Source organism: Myodes glareolus, chromosome 1, assembly GCF_982192425.1.
Source record: "Myodes glareolus chromosome 1, mMyoGla1.1, whole genome shotgun sequence".
NCBI lineage: Eukaryota > Metazoa > Chordata > Mammalia > Rodentia > Cricetidae > Myodes > Myodes glareolus.
Genome location: NC_142026.1, coordinates 67,465,819 through 67,481,303, shown reverse-complemented (window position 1 = coordinate 67,481,303; position 15,485 = coordinate 67,465,819). Strand labels below are relative to the sequence as shown.

Genomic DNA, 15,485 nt, shown 5'->3' with positions numbered 1-15,485 from the left:
GCTCCACCAACCTAATTCTTTGCCACTTCGGGGCACAGAGACACACACTGGTGCCTCTGCCGACAGCACCCTTGTCGCCCCAGGGGAGGCAAGGGACTGAACCAGAGCAAAAAGACAAACTAAAATCAAAGTTTAGTTCTTCCCTGAACCTCGTTTGCTCGAATCCTGTCTCACAGATAGGGGAGACAGACCGAGGATGACAAGGGAGAAGGAGGGGCAGAAAGCTACAGCAGACCCCTGGCGGCCAGGCAGGGAGAGAGCAACGAGGAGCAGAGAGGACCAAGAGGAAGGGAGGGTGGGGACCCGGGGAAGCTCCAGACGCAGGACCCCGCGAATCTGACATACAAAGGCCACGGCCAAGGTGGGTTGGGGAGGCCTGGAACCCAAAACGGGGAGAGAAGAGAGGGGGCAGCACAGGGGAAGAAAAGGGGGGCAGGGGAGGAGAGCTAGGAGGGAACTCAAAGGAGAAGGGAGGGACAAGACAGGGGAGGGGACGCTCGGGAGGAGGCCCAGCTCCGGCGGACAGCGGGTTAAGCGTCTTCGCGTGAACTTCCGGATGTGACACAGGCCCGGCCCGCGCGAGCGGAGGAGCCGCCGCCGTCCTCGGCCGCGATCAGCGGGTCTTGGCCGCTCGGAGACCCCGGTACCCGGCGGGGACCTCGGGGACCTCCGGCCGCGATGAGCCCCAGGCCGTGACCGCCGGAGTCCAGAACAGGCGGCGCCGGCCCATGGCCCGGAGGGTAGGTGGCCGCGCCCGTCCTGCCCCCAAACCCCTCTCTACCCCTAAATGTTCCTTTTTGCCCCCCCCCAGAGTCCCCTCTGCCCCTCCTTCTATTCCTCTGTGTTGCTCTCTCTCCCCGTCACTGACCTCCCCCCCACACCCTGACTCTCTGTCTCTTGGGTCTTCTCCACCCCGACCCCCTCCACTCCATCCTTTTCCCTCTGCCTTCCCCCAGGTTTCCGTTGTCTCAGACCCACCCTAGGGTTAGGGGTGGGACGTCTTACTGGGTTGCTAGACAAGGGACTCTCCTTTGGTCCTAGAGAGGGGAGAGACTGGAGCCCGGAGGGCAGGGAGGGTTGGAGACAGACCTGGCAGGAGGTGAGGACCCCATCTTCTGGGTTCTTGACGAGCAACAGGGAGCAGGTGAATTCACTTCAGGGTACTAGAGAAGTTCACCAGGACGCAAAAGAGGAGTGAAGGCCACACAAGGGGTCCAGTGCACCCGGGTTGGTTGGAGCACACAGAACCTCATACCAGGGAGCCTTTCGCCTCTTGGAGCCCAGGGTCTCTCCACGACTAAGCACAATCGACCTGGAGATTAAAGGTCCTGCTGCCCCACTGGTGATTCTGTGACAAGAGAACCCAGAATTCTAGCCCCCATACTCTTATTTCTGGTTGGAACTGTTTGTACAGTGGAATGGGGTTACCCTTCCCCCAAACATATTTATTGACTCTTGTCAGTGTCAACTGTCTTCCATTTTCTGTTCATTCGATTCCTACTTGGTGTGTCTGTCTGTCTGTCTGTCTCTCTGTGTGTGTATAGGGTTATTTCTGGCAACCGGGTGTGTGGTGTTCTAAGCCTGCATGCTGTGGAGAACATACCCTATAGCATATATGTGCACTATGTCACATGAGTGTGTACTAACTGTGTGTGCATATGGGTATGGTAGATTTACATGTTGGTTGTGATAAGTTGTCAAGACATTCTAAGGTGTGTGATTAGCTGTGTGGTGACTCACATCTGTAATCTTGGCACTCCAAAGGCTAAAGCAGGAGAATTGCTCTGAGTTCCAGGCCAGCATGGGCTACAAAGTAAGACACTCTCAAAAATAAACAAGGCTGGGAGAGCACTGGCCTAGACTCCCTCAGTGAGGGGCTGAGGAAGTGATTTAGTGTAGAGACGCTGCCTAGAATCCCCCAGTGAGGGGCTGGGGGTGTGGTTCAGTGGTAGAGTCCCTGCCTAGGATGCAGCAGGCAAAGGAACCCAGTACTCCATAAATAAAAGTGTATTGTCACATTTGTGAAATGACCAGGAAAAGGCTGTACATAAACAGGTGAATTTTGTGAATTTTCTGGGTTGTGCCTCCTGTCATACCATGCCCGCCTCTCCATGCTCTCCCTCCTTGGCTGGCTCCCCCTACAGCTCTGGCTCTACGCCTCTTTGCCCTTTTCTCTACCCGGGTTACCAGCCATGAGTTCCTTCCTAAACATCTCTTGACCTGGGTGCCTTCTTTTGGGTCCTGAGTGGATTCTCATACCCACTTGGACAGTTCTGTGAGACTCTTGGAACTTAAGAGGACAGCAGCTGGGATCCTTGGAGACCAGAGTGCACCTTGTGTGATCTGGGGTAAGGAGGCTCCTGAGGATACGGACCTCCAGTTTGTTCCTTCTCCCGTAGTATGATGAGCTGCGCCACTACCACGGCATTTCGGAGCACACCCTGGCCAGCTTCTCAGAGGCAGCACCTTCAGTACCCCGAGCCCCTGGGCCCTTTGGCCCACACCGACCTCCCCAGCCCCAAGCCCCAGGCTTGGACAGCGACAGCTTGAAGAGAGAGAAGGATGACATCTATGGGTGAGTGAGTCTAGAGACAGGGCAGGGGCTGCCCAGTGTCCTTTGTGTCTCTTGGGGTCTGTTTCTCTCTTTGTGTCTATCTCCGAGCACTCCATACTTCCCCTCATTCATGCTCACTTTCCTGCCCCTCTCCCAGACACCCCCTCTTCCCTCTCTTGGCCCTGGTCTTTGAGAAGTGCGAGCTGGCCACATGCTCACCCCGCGATGGAGCCTCGGCTGGACTGGGCTCATCCCCAGGTGGCGACGTCTGCTCCTCCGATTCCTTCAATGAGGACATTGCTGCCTTTGCTAAGCAGGTGGGCAGCCCCAAAACGAGGCACCAGGGGAGGCGGTAGGAAGGGTGAGCGGGAGGCAGACCGCCTTGCCTGGCCTCTCTTCTCCCTCCCAGATCCGCTCCGAGAGGCCGCTGTTCTCTTCCAACCCGGAGCTGGACAACCTGGTGAGGCCCAGGCCTTCCCGCGCACCCCGCGCACCCCGCGCACCCCGCGCACCCCGCGTGCGCCCTCAGTAGCCAGTCCTCCATTCCTCGTCCTTCCCCGCCTGTGTGTTCCTGGGGTTGACTGAGGGGTGAGGACAGGAAACCACTGACCCACATTCCCAAACACACGAGTGCTGCCCAGCGTGAGAACTCCCGGTGGTTAGAGCTGAATCCTGCCTCTGCAACTCTAGATCCGTGAACCAGGGAGCTAGGGCAAGTGGTACTACCTCCCGACGCATCTATCTGTAAAGTGCAGGGGCGAAACGGGAGAAAGAGAGCTAGTGAGAAAGACACTTTCTTAGCACCCCAGTACATCCTTGGGCAAAGGTCTCTAGGAAATGTAGTTCACAAGGTGGAGGTGGGAACAGAGCAGAGGGCTGGTCAGCTCCTGTAGTGATGGGCTCTGTTTCTGTCGCTTCTCTTTCTACCTCAGCCTTCAGCCAAACTCTTCCTAACGTTGACTTTTTCTCCTTTGGCATAGTTGGTGCCTCTGCGCCTCTGTCCCTATCCTTTTCTTGCTGTTGTTTCAAGGATATTTCTGTCTTTTTTTTTTTTTGAGACAGGGTCTCACTTATTGGTCAGGAACCCACTATGTAGCTCAGACTTGAATTGTCCTTGTGCCTTGTTGGCAATCCTCCTGCCTCAGCCCCTCCAGATGCCGGGATCCCATGTGTGTACCTCCACACCTAGCTGCTCTTCCTTCCTCCTCTGTTTGCAGATGGTCCAGGCCATCCAGGTACTCCGGTTCCACCTGCTGGAGCTGGAGAAGGTGAGGGTGTCTCACTTGCACCTGCCTTACCCCTTCCCCTCTCAACCCCCTCCCCCTACTCCCCACTGGAGTGGAAGCAGAATGCTCCCTCACACTGCTCACCCCAGCCCTAGCTCCCCCGGGTGGCCCCCCCCAGTACCCCCGCTGCCCTCCCAGGTCCACGACCTGTGCGACAACTTCTGTCATCGCTACATCACCTGCCTCAAGGGGAAGATGCCCATAGACCTGGTGATCGAGGATCGGGATGGTGGCTGCAGGGAGGACCTTGAGGACTACGCGGCCTCCTGCCCCAGTCTCCCAGACCAGGTGGGCACTTCCTGGCAACCACAGGTGGGCATGGACACAGCAGGAAGGCACGTTTCACACCAGAACACCTCGGTAGTGTCTGCCGTGGAGTGTGCATCGCACTCACACTCCCATGTCACAACAACACACAGATGCAGCTGGACCACAGCACAGGCACTTCCTATACAACCGGCTGAAGTTAGGCACAGACAGTCCTACTCAACAGACCATAATGAGTACTACCTCCTGAAACAAGCTCCAACCACGAGACAGTAGCACAGACCCTACAGCCATTCACACACTGCCATTCTCAGGATAACCACTGCACAAATGACTGCCACCCAGCTAATTCTGATGGAGCCAACCAAACAGCTCTAGGCACTGCTGGACAAACTCAGTTCTGGTCACACTTGGACACTGACTGATCAAAAAGTCCTTCTGCACACTTAACGATCGGGGCCTGCAGGCATGTGCACACATGCCTTGTTGCCCAGGAGTCAAACACATGTCCTTATATTTGTCTGTGTAGACTTAAAAATATAGGTAAATAAAGTGTCATTGGCTCAGAACACCGGACAACAGTTACATATGTTGTAGCTGTGTGGATCCCAAGTCACCGCAACTGGAAAAAGTCATGTGATGGCCACACCCACATGCTCTCAACACATCCAGCAATGGCACAACCAGAGACAGGCACACTGCACAACTCCAGAGCCTGTGGTACACCCACACACTACCACATAGGGGAGTCTCACGAACCCTCGGTTGGAGCTAGAGAGACAGTTCAATAAGTAAAGCACTCACAGTGCAAGCCTAAGGACTTGGGTCTGGATCCAGAGCACCCATGAGGATTCTGGGTGAGTCTGATAGCCTGACTCACAATTCCAGCACTTGAAATGCAGAGACAGGTACACGGAGCAAGCTGGCAGACTAAACTAGCTGGATGGGTGAGCGTTGGGTTTATCAAGAGACCCTGTCTCAGTATATAAGGTAGAGAGAATTTAAGCAAGACTCCAGACCTTCCACACACATGTGCACACATGCAGATACACATACAAGTGCATACATGCACACACATACAGCCTCTTTGGCCCCAGACTTGCCACATGAATGTGCTCAGGGAAACTTGCATGAGAGGACTGGGTATCCCTCCCAGGGAGGTCCCTGCTCAGACTTTTACACAGCCTCCATATGCTCGAAGGACAGTCACACACACACACACACACACACACACACACACACACAGGTCCTCACAGAGTCACATACACACATATCCACACTAGCCACACTCACAGCCTGGAAGGCAATCCAGTGACCAGTGAGAAGGCTCAGAGAGCAATGCCTCTTGATGCTAAGCCTGACATCCTGGGTTTGAGCCCCCTGACCCATATGATGGAGGAAAAGAATGAACCCCTTCTAGTTATCCTCTGACTTCCACACATGCTACAGCACACTCATGCCCATACACACTAAATACATAGATGAATGTATTTTTAACAATAGACAACACAACTCTCAAACTGTGTCACAAACTAGAGGGGGAAAAAGGCTGTAATCACCACAATCAGTTTCGGCCATATGAGCCTGATACTGGCCACCGCAGTCACCCCAACAGTACCCCAGAACAGCCACACACAGTGACACCCTGTCTATTGTCAGTACTGCCAGCTGGGAAGTCTGGAGGAACAGCACTCACACTCAGGGAGATTATGTTCCGTTATATCGTACACGAAAGTCTCAGGACAAAGTATGACATGGTGGCATAGGGCTGTAAGTCTGGAATTCTGAGGACTGGGGCAGGAGCCACACTGTGAGCTTGAGGCCATCTTGAACTACACAGTGAGTTTTCAGGCAAAATTGATCTACAGACTGACACCATCTCAAAGAAAAAAAAGGCCCACAAAAATAGTACCTGTACCCTCTTCTATGAAGTTCTGAAAGCAAACTGGGGGCATGGTTCAGAAATAGAGCCCCTGCCTAGAATCCCCCAATGAGGGGCTGGGGTGTGGCTCAGTGATAAAGCCCCTGCCTAGAACACCCAGTGAGGGGCTGGGGGTGTGGCTCAGTGGTAGAGCCCCTGCCTAGAATCCCCCAGTGAGGGGCTGAGGTGGGGATCAGTGGTAGAGCCCCTGCTAGCATGCAGGATACTTCATGATCTGTTCCCGGCACTGAGCAAAACACAACACATTTGGAAACAAGAATTTTTCACAAGTTTAGTGCAAATTCCTTGGCAAAAAAAAAGAAAAATCCAACCTGAACTAATGACGACTATTTATAGCCTGTATTTTTCCACTTAGTTAATATTCATGTGATTTGCCGGGCATGTTAATGGGGTTGGTGCTAAGGCAGAACCCTGCTCCTGCTGGGGGTGAGTAGGAAACCCAGTCCCCCAGTATCCTGGCTCAGAATGAGAAAGATTTTGCTTGTTTGTTTTGTTCACTTCATTCATTGATCTTTCGAGGCAGGGTCTGACCCTGTTAGCCAGGCTGCCTTGGAATTCATGGCAATTCTATCTCAGCCCTCTGAACACTGGGTCTAATGGGCATCACCATGCCTGACTTTCAGTGTGAGGTCTGAAATCTCAAGCATCTCTGATCTCGAGGATATCAGACACAGGCGTACTGTAGATTGTGCTAGCCTACCTGACAGTCATGGTACACCTTTACACAAATGAGCTTACCTGACAATCAATCATGGTACACCTTTACACAAATGAGCTTACCTGACAATCAATCATGGTACACCTTTACACAAATGAACTTGTCTTGCACTTCTTGCACCAACAACAGGGCTGCTATTGTCTTCCATCTCCCAGCTGAAAATGGCACAGAAAGGTGAAGTGACTCACCTTAGATCACAGTCAGGAAGGGACAGGTGTGACCTACAGGGACTGATCTCCCTGGGCTTTCACACTGACATCCTGTTCTTGTTTCCCAGAACAATACATGGATCAGAGACCACGAGGACAGTGGGTCTGTACATTTGGGGACCCCGGGTCCATCCAGTGGAGGCCTGGCCTCCCAGAGTGGGGACAACTCAAGTGACCAAGGTGAGGAACTTAGGAGAGACAGAGGAAGTTGGGAGTGTCTCTGAAGATTAAGGTTAGACTTCCTATAGGACTTCCAGGGGAACAGCTGCAGCCTGGTGTCTTGGGTGAGGGTACCACGGTCCGCTGTTGCTTTCCACCATCAACTGGGCATGTCCCCCTCCCCAGGAGATGGGCTGGACACAAGCATGGCCTCTCCGAGTTCTGCAGGTGAGGATGAGGAACTGGACCTGGAGCGTCGACGGAACAAGAAGAGAGGAATCTTCCCCAAAGTGGCCACCAACATCATGAGGGCCTGGTTGTTCCAGCATCTCTCGGTGAGAACCTTCAGACTGGGTGGAAGCGGGCATGGAGAGAGGGAAGTCACTATCCCAAAAGCTAAGCCCCAACCAAGAGCCACCCAGAGATGAACCTTCCCAGCAGTCCCTCCTCACCATCCATCTACGCAACTACCCATCGATCATCTACCCACCGCCCTCCACAGGATACTTCATGGAGGATGTTCTGTTGCTGAGGTCACTCAGCCAGACAGGTTTAAATGCAAGCAGTCCACCATACTGCCTTGTGGATGGAGACTGATGAGCAGACAGGGAGAGACTAAAAACAGATATGGGGAGGGCCTGGTAGGAGGAAGGTAGTGATGGGATGGTCTGAGGACAGAAGAAGAGGGACAGAGAAAAATAGAAACTTAGAACCAGAAATGGCAGCTCAGCCTGCAATCCCAGCACTCAGGAGGCCGAGGCAGGAAGATTATGAGTTTGAAGACAACCCAAACTTTATAGGATTCCTCCCTGTTCAACGACACAAGAGCTTGTCTGGTGAATGGCTCAGTGGATAAAGATACTTACTGCACAGCCTAAGTTTGGTCCCTGATACACATTTGGTGAAAGGAGAAGACAGGCTCCCATAGTTGTCCTCTGATCCCCACATGCAGGCCCACATGCATGTACACACACACAGAATGAGAATATAATTGCAATTTTAAAGGGGAGTGTTGAGCTGTAGTTAAACTGGGTGGGTTGCTGGCCTAGAATGAGGAAGTCTTGGATTCCACCCAGTGTTGCATAAACAGGATGTGGTGAGCCACACCTGTAACCCCAGCACTTGGGAGGCAAGGTTGTCCTCAGCGATAAGGTGAGTTTGAGGCCAGCAAGGGCTACAGAAAAAACCTGAGGGTGGAAGGAAGAGCTGAGAATATATAGTGGAAGGGGGAGAAGACGAGGAGGGACTCTGTGGGACTCCTTGAGCAGGACTGGATGGATGGGACTGTTTGCCACCTCTGCCTGTGAGTCCCCCCTCTGCCAAATTGCCTCTGATTGCTGTGAAAGGTGGGGATGAAAATAAATGTCCAGGACTTGGTTGGGGCTTGGCCTCCTTGACCAGGGAGGGAGAGTGGCTTGCCTACCCTCCTCCTGCCTTGGGGACAAGATGCACCAAGGCTAGACCTTAGGGAGCAGACAGCAGTAGGACAGGCAGAATGACTCTTGTTGGTGGTTGCAGCACCCGTACCCCTCAGAAGAGCAAAAGAAACAGCTGGCCCAGGACACGGGGCTCACCATCCTGCAGGTGAACAACTGGTGAGTGGTTGGGCGGGGAGCTGTCCGTGGTTCTGAAACTCCATTTCCCATGCCTTGACCTTCACAGCCCAGATGTGGATTGCTTCTGCTGTCCCTTCTTCTGGTGACTATCTGACCCCATGGATACTTACTCACACTTTTTTTTTCTTGCCCCTGACACTTCCCAGGTTTATTAATGCCCGGAGACGGATCGTGCAACCCATGATTGACCAGTCCAACCGCACAGGTACGCGAAAGGGCAGAAAGTTCCTCCAGTCCCAGGTGGGACCAGACTTATAGTGCCTCAGTCTGTGCCTCAGTCTGTGCTCTAACATCTTTTGAGGCTTCTTAAAACTCATCTTGTACCCTTTTATTCCCTCTTGGCGCTTCTGTAACCCCACCTGAGCCCTAACTCCCTTCTCTAGACTCCTGGGGCTCTTTTCTATAAGTATTGGCAACTTCTTATTTTATTTCTAAGACTGGGTCTCACTGTGGAACTCTAGCTGGCCTGGAACTCATTCTTAGACCATGCCAACCTTAATGCACAAAGATCTACCTGCCTCTGCTTCTCAAGTGCTGGGGTTAAAAGCGTTTATCTCCTCATTCAGCTCCAATCCTATTCTTGTGACTCCCAGGAGGTCTATCTCACTGAAATTCTCTCTGAAGGGCCCCTGGGCCTCTGCCTGTACCCCAGCCCACTCTGAGGAGCTTCCGGACCTCAGCCTCAGCCCCTTTCACAGGACTCCTGATACTTTGCCTTTATGCCAACACTTTTGTAGGCCTCCTGGGGTTCACCATATACCCCATCCACTTTCCTAGGGCAGAGTGCATCTTTCACTCCTGAGGGCCAGCCCATGACAGGCTACACAGAGACCCAGCCACAAGTGACAGTTAGGACACCAGGTAAGTTCTCTATCTATGCTAAACCACTGTCTGTACCAGGCTCCACCTCTCACAACACACCTGCTAGACCCAGCTCATGAATAACTCATGACTCACCTGTACACAGGGCACAGAGATAATACCACTGGCCTGCTCCAGCTCCTCTGGGCTCAACTGAATTTGAGACTAGTTTTTCTTTCTTTCTTTTCTAAATATTTATTTATTTATTTATTATACAATATTCTTTCTGTGTGTATCCCTGAAGGCCAGAAGAGGGCACCAGACCTCATTACAGATGGTTGTGAGCCATCATGTGGTTGCTAAGAATTGAACTCAGGACCTTTGGAAGAGCAGGCAATGCTCTTAACCGCTGAGCCGTCTCTCCAGCCCGAGACTAGTTTTTCTTAAAAGGCCAGAACTATCACCACCTCTTCTTCCTCTCCTCCTCTTCCTTTTTTTCTTCCTCCTCCATTTCCTCCTCTTCCTCTGCCCTCTCCTCCTCTTCCCCATTCTTCTCCACCTCCACCCCCTCCTCCTCTCCCACTTCCTTTCTTCCTACTCCACCTCCTCTTCCTTCTCCTTCTCCTCCAGTTTTTCCGAGACAGGGTTTTTCTGTGTAGCACTGGCTGTCCTAGAGCTCTCTCTATAGACCAGGGTGGGCTCAAACTCACAGAGATCCACCTGCCTCTGCCTCCCAAGTGCTGGGATTAAAGCCATGTGCCCCCACTGCCTGACTCAGAACCTTCTTAAACACTTGACTCATCTGATCCTGGTGATGGACCCTGGGTAACAGAAGGGGAGAGGAGGTCTTAGGGCATCTGTGGGCAGAAAGGCTCACTGACCGTCTCTTTGCTTTTCAGGATCAATGGGGATGAACCTGAACTTAGAAGGAGAGTGGCATTACCTATAGAGGTTGGGGTCAAAAGGAGGGTGAGTGTCCAAGGCCTAGAGATTGGCAGTCAAACTTTAACAAACTTTGTTAAGCTCCAGCAGTGGACTCAACTAGAGCAGTACCAGTCTGGGTCCCTGAAATGAGAATTTTCCCAACTTGGTGGAAAGATGCTCAATTCATCTCACCATCTACCCATTCATCACCCACCCATTCACTCACCTGTCTGCTCATCCATCCATCCATCCATCATCCTCTCATCCAGGACCCATCTACTCACTCATCTATCACAAGGACCGATGCAGTTCCTTCTGACTTGGCCTATCTTCCCTCCCACAGGCCTCAGCCTCTGGACTGTGACCACCAGCCTTGTACTTAATTGGTTCCTGCTGGTCCTTGGGCTTCAGGACTTTGCCTCCAAAGCTCCAATTCCCACTCAACGCCTACCTCCCTGGGGCCCCCAGAGGCTTGGGGACCCAAGAGCCCACTTGAGGGCCTCTCAAGGGCAAAGACAAAACCTCCAGGTCCTGCACCCTTCTGTCCTTCTCTTTGCCCAGGACCTGAGCTGAGAACTGGGCCAGGGTCTGCAGAAGACGGTGACTGGGGCCCCAATCTAGGACAGAGAAGGGTTTGGGGTTTGGCAAGGGTGGCCATGGAAAGAGGGTCACCTGCATCCAAAGTTTAGGAGAGTTTCCTCCATCCTCCTGCCCTCTGCCTCCCCACCTCCCTTCTCTGACATTCTTCTACTTTTCTTTTTTTAATGATAAAGTCTTAAAAATCTAAATCAAAATTTCATTTGTCCTCTAAGATTTTAAGTCCTTGGTAATTTGAAACTGAAGAATCACAAACACTAACAGTCATTGGCCATCTTTCTCCTGATCCCTGCTCTGAAATACCACATGCATCAGTTAGACGCTGCTGTGTAACAAACTGCCCCCAAATTCTGCGGCTCAAAGTGTATACTGTTGTTGGGGTCATCATGTTTCTGTGTACCCTCTTATACAAGGCACAGCTAGACTTTAAAAGTGGTCACAGGGGTCAGCAAAATAGCTCACTGGATAAAAGTGTTTGCAGTCAAGCCTGGTGAGTTGAGTGTGAGCCCCAGGACCCACATGATGGGAGGAAAGAACATACTCTTCCTAGTTACACTCTCTCTCTCCCTCCCTCCCTCTCTCTCTCTCTCTCTCTCTCTCTCTCTCTCTCTCTCTCACACACACACACACACACACACAGACACACACTCACACAGAGACACACACACACAGACACACACACAGACACACACACACACACACACCTTCCTGTAGAGAGAAGCATAAAAACCAGAACTGCTGGGAAGATTCAGAGGGTTAAAATCCCCATCACCTGACCACCAAGTCTGAAGACACAACAGTTTAATACACAAGATGGACATAGTGGAAGGAGAGAATCGGCTCTTGAAAGCAACCCCTAAGTTCCACATGCTTGCCATGATACCGACGGGAGCTCTCCCTGTGAAATAAATACCAACGAGGTTCTCAGAAGGAAGCATACAAACCTTAGAGACATTTCGAGTCTCTGCGTAGGTGGCCAGGTTCAGCAGCCCCTCAGACTCGGCAGTGCACAGACATAGCTTGGAGCCCAACACTGAAGCCTACAAACCCCAGGGCCAGTCTGACACTTGCCCCCAAGACACCATGAAACTGCGTGCAGAGTCAGGGTACTCAGATCTGAGTGCCTGCTTACGGAAAGTGACCAGCTCCATCCAGCTTTGTGGATGGTCTGTTCCAGATGCCCTGTGGACACCAACCCATACAAGCTCAAGCCCCTCGCAGAAAATAGCCCAGTAGGTGCATAGAGCTATGAATGCGCTGTACGATATGAGTCACTGCAGACAGCACAGTGGCAGCATCCTGCCCACCAGACTGCAGCTATGCTGCTCTGTTTCAAGACGAGGAAGAGTCTAGGGTAGGGACATGTATCAACACTACAATTGGTGTCCCGAACTCCCTAGTGAGGGGCTGGGGGAGTGACTCTGTGGTGGAGCCCTGCTTGGAATCCCCCAGCGAGAGGCTGTCTTCCGACCTCTACAACTCCCTGCAGTGCAGAGGTGACACCCAGAGATCAGAACTAAACAAAGGGCCAGTGAGGGGGCTCAGTGGGTGGAGGCACTGGCCACCAAACCTAACAACCTGAGTTACTCCCTGATACCTGCGTGGCAGAAGGAGAGAGCTGACTTCCACAAATTATCTTCTGACCTCCGCACTTGCAGTGTGCAACTCAAATCTGTAAGAACACACACACATAATTAAATACATTTTAAAAAATAAAATAGGAGCTCGATTGATGGCTCGGCACCTAAGAGCACTGGCTGTTCTTCCAGAGAACCCGAGTTCCATTCCCAGTACCTACATGATGGCTCATGACAATCTGTAACTCGAGTTCTGGGAAAGCTGACACCATCTTCTGGCCTCCATAGGTGCTGCACATACGTGACATACCTGTGCTAGTCAAGGTTATCTAGAGTCACAGAACTTATGGAATGAATGTATATATATATATATACATACATATACATATATATATACACACACATAAATACACATATACGTGTGTGTGTATGTGTGTGAAAGGAATTTATTAGAATGACTTACAGGCTACAGTTCAGCTATCCAACAATAGCCAGTTGTGAATGGAAAGTCTAAGAATTGAGTGGTTGCTCAGTCCCACGAGGCTGGGTGTCTCAGCTGGTCTGTATGTGTTCAAATCCCGAAGCAGGCCCCAATGCCAGTGAGGGAATGGATGGGCTGACAAGGCGAGGGTAAGCAGTGAAGAAAGACAGACCACCTTTCCTTCTGCCATGGTCCTGATATAGGCTTCCAGCAGAAGGTGTAGCCCAGACTAAGTGTGTGTCTTCCTGCCTCAAGATCCGGATCACAAGTGTGCCCTCCATTTCTGGTGTAGTTCATTCCAGAGATAGTCAAGTTGACAATCAAGAAAAGCCATCACAAAACACATACATGCAAAATAATCAAGTAAAACTAAAAAATAAAATAAATCAAAAACAAGACTCCAAAAATCTTGGATAGTTTAAAAAAGGTAACAAAGAGCCAGGTTTGGTGGGGCATGCCAGCAACGCCATCACTCTGGAGCCAGAGGAAAGATTGTGAGCTCTGACCCAGTCTGGCTGTGGAGAAAGACCTAAATGGGAATCTCTAAAGTAGTGCGGGACAGTTTGTGTCCCAGCACCCACACCAGGTAGCTCACAGCATTCCCTACTCCAGCTCCAGGGGACTCGGCACTCTCTCTGGCCCAACAGGAACCTGTACACACACACACACACACACACACACACACACACACACACACACACACACAGCATTCACCCAGAGGCATGCACACATACACAGAAGAAGAATAAACAAGAATAAATTATTTACAATTAACTAACATGAACTGCTTCACTGGTGTGACACTGATCTTGTGACTGGGTAAGTTGAGTTTATTTCTCCCCAGAGTCCCCAGAACTCTGCAGTGGGATGAATGATGGATGGGCAGCTGGAAGAACCCCCAACCTGACCCTCCATGCCACTCACTATTGGATCCAGGAGAAGGGAGATTACTAAATCTGAGTTCTGCCAACAGTGAGACTCACTTCCTCAGCCTGACAGAGGCAAGGGTCTCAGCAGCTGGCCGGGGGACTGTGGGATTCTGGCTAGACTCTAGCTAGTTGTAGGGAAAAGGTGGGTGGAGCTGCTTTACCAACCCTCATCTTCTCAGTGACCGGAAATGACTCCCACTTAATTCTCCCTAATTAGTAGGGTCTGATGGGCCACCCAGAAGGAGGAAAACAGGGTGGAAGGTTAATTGCACCTAAAAATACCTCTTCCTGGGGGAAGAAATCAGCACACCCTTAAGGTATGAGTGGCAGTGCCCAGAGGGGCAGGTAGTGGAACCAGAGCGAGGGTGGAGAAGTCATATTTGGTTCTCAGGGGTGGGAGTCAGTTAACTGAAAACAGCATGTGGTGACAATCTGATTCTTCTGTTATTTGGAGGAATCGATGCAGCTAGAGCCACTGTGTGACCCTGGTCAGATGCAATACAATGTACCACCAGGAAGAGATATGTCCCAGGCTGTTTGTCCTGTGTGAGGTCCCATCCGGAAATATGAGTCTGTGTATCCTAATGACATATTGGAATGGTTGGAAAGAGGGGTCTGTGTCCTTGGGGACCACTTCCTAGGTGTCCGTGACATCTCTATGTGTGGAGCTGGGTGAGGTGACCAGGCAGTTTCCATGTTCACCCAGTGAGTCTTCCTCCTTGCCCTCTGCATGTGGCTATGTGGCATTACATTGATGGTGTGCTGTGGTAGCAGTGTTTCCTGGCATTGTGACACCTTTGGTATGCAAAGCCTGACAGGTCACCAAGGGTATGCCAGAGGGTTACAGCCCAGACCCACTTCCAGCCTGTATTCACCAACTGTTTTTAATGTAAATGATTGTTTTCGCCTCCATGTATGTTAGTGAACCATGTGTCTGCAGTGACCACTGAAATAAAAATGAGGAAGATGTTAAATCCCTCGAAACTGGAATTACAGGCAGCTGTGAGACACTATGTGGGTACTGGAAACGGAACCCGGGTCTTCTGTAAGAGCAGCCAATGCTCTAAACTGCTGCACAATCCCTCACTGTGGTGGTTTAAATAGGTATGGCCCCCACAGACTCTCATGTGTGAATGCTTAGCCCACAGGGAGTTTCACTATCAGGAAGAAGTGTGTGACCGTGGATGTGGGCTTTGAAGTCTCATATGCTCAAGCTACACCAAGTGTGGCACATAGTCTCCTGCTGCCCACAGATCCAGATGTAGAACTCTCGGCACCATGTCTGCCTTCTTGTCATGATGATAATGGACTAAACCTCTGAAACCATAAGCCAGAACCAATTAAAGGTTTTTCTTTATGAGACTTGCCATGGTCATGGTGTCTCTTCGCAGCAATGAAACCCTGAGACAGTCTCCATCAAGTGAG

At 51.4% G+C, this 15,485-nt stretch overlaps 1 protein-coding gene across 4 annotated transcripts; it reads left to right on the top strand.

Annotated features, from left to right (window-relative positions):
• The first annotated feature begins 273 nt into the window (after positions 1-273).
• Meis3 (Meis homeobox 3) lies at positions 274-11,270 on the top strand. 4 transcript variants are annotated; one of them, XM_087908814.1, is made up of 14 exons: positions 275-361; positions 568-740; positions 2,400-2,575; positions 2,712-2,871; positions 2,964-3,014; positions 3,772-3,822; positions 4,030-4,128; positions 7,045-7,156; positions 7,322-7,470; positions 8,654-8,730; positions 8,898-8,956; positions 9,529-9,612; positions 10,452-10,521; positions 10,820-11,270. In XM_087908814.1, the coding sequence occupies exons 2-13, from the start codon at positions 729-731 to the stop codon at positions 10,499-10,501; spliced, it is 1,080 nt and encodes a 359-aa protein (XP_087764940.1). In that variant the 5' UTR covers positions 275-361; positions 568-728; the 3' UTR covers positions 10,502-10,521; positions 10,820-11,270. The 4 variants fall into 4 exon arrangements, with proteins under 4 accessions (XP_087764947.1, XP_087764945.1, XP_087764940.1 ...); XM_087908813.1 differs by having other exon boundaries at positions 3,979-4,128; XM_087908821.1 differs by lacking the exon at positions 2,964-3,014 and having other exon boundaries at positions 274-361.
• The last annotated feature ends 4,215 nt before the right edge of the window (positions 11,271-15,485 follow it).

What these genes read in the sequence shown, in the direction of transcription:
- Meis3 (XM_087908813.1), top strand. An exon ending in GAGAAGGATGACATCTATGG is followed by an intron (nt 2,576 to 2,711) that starts GTGAGTGAGTCT and finishes CCCCTCTCCCAG; the next exon opens with ACACCCCCTCTTCCCTCTCT. An exon ending in TGACCAGTCCAACCGCACAG is followed by an intron (nt 8,957 to 9,528) that starts GTACGCGAAAGG and finishes CCACTTTCCTAG; the next exon opens with GGCAGAGTGCATCTTTCACT.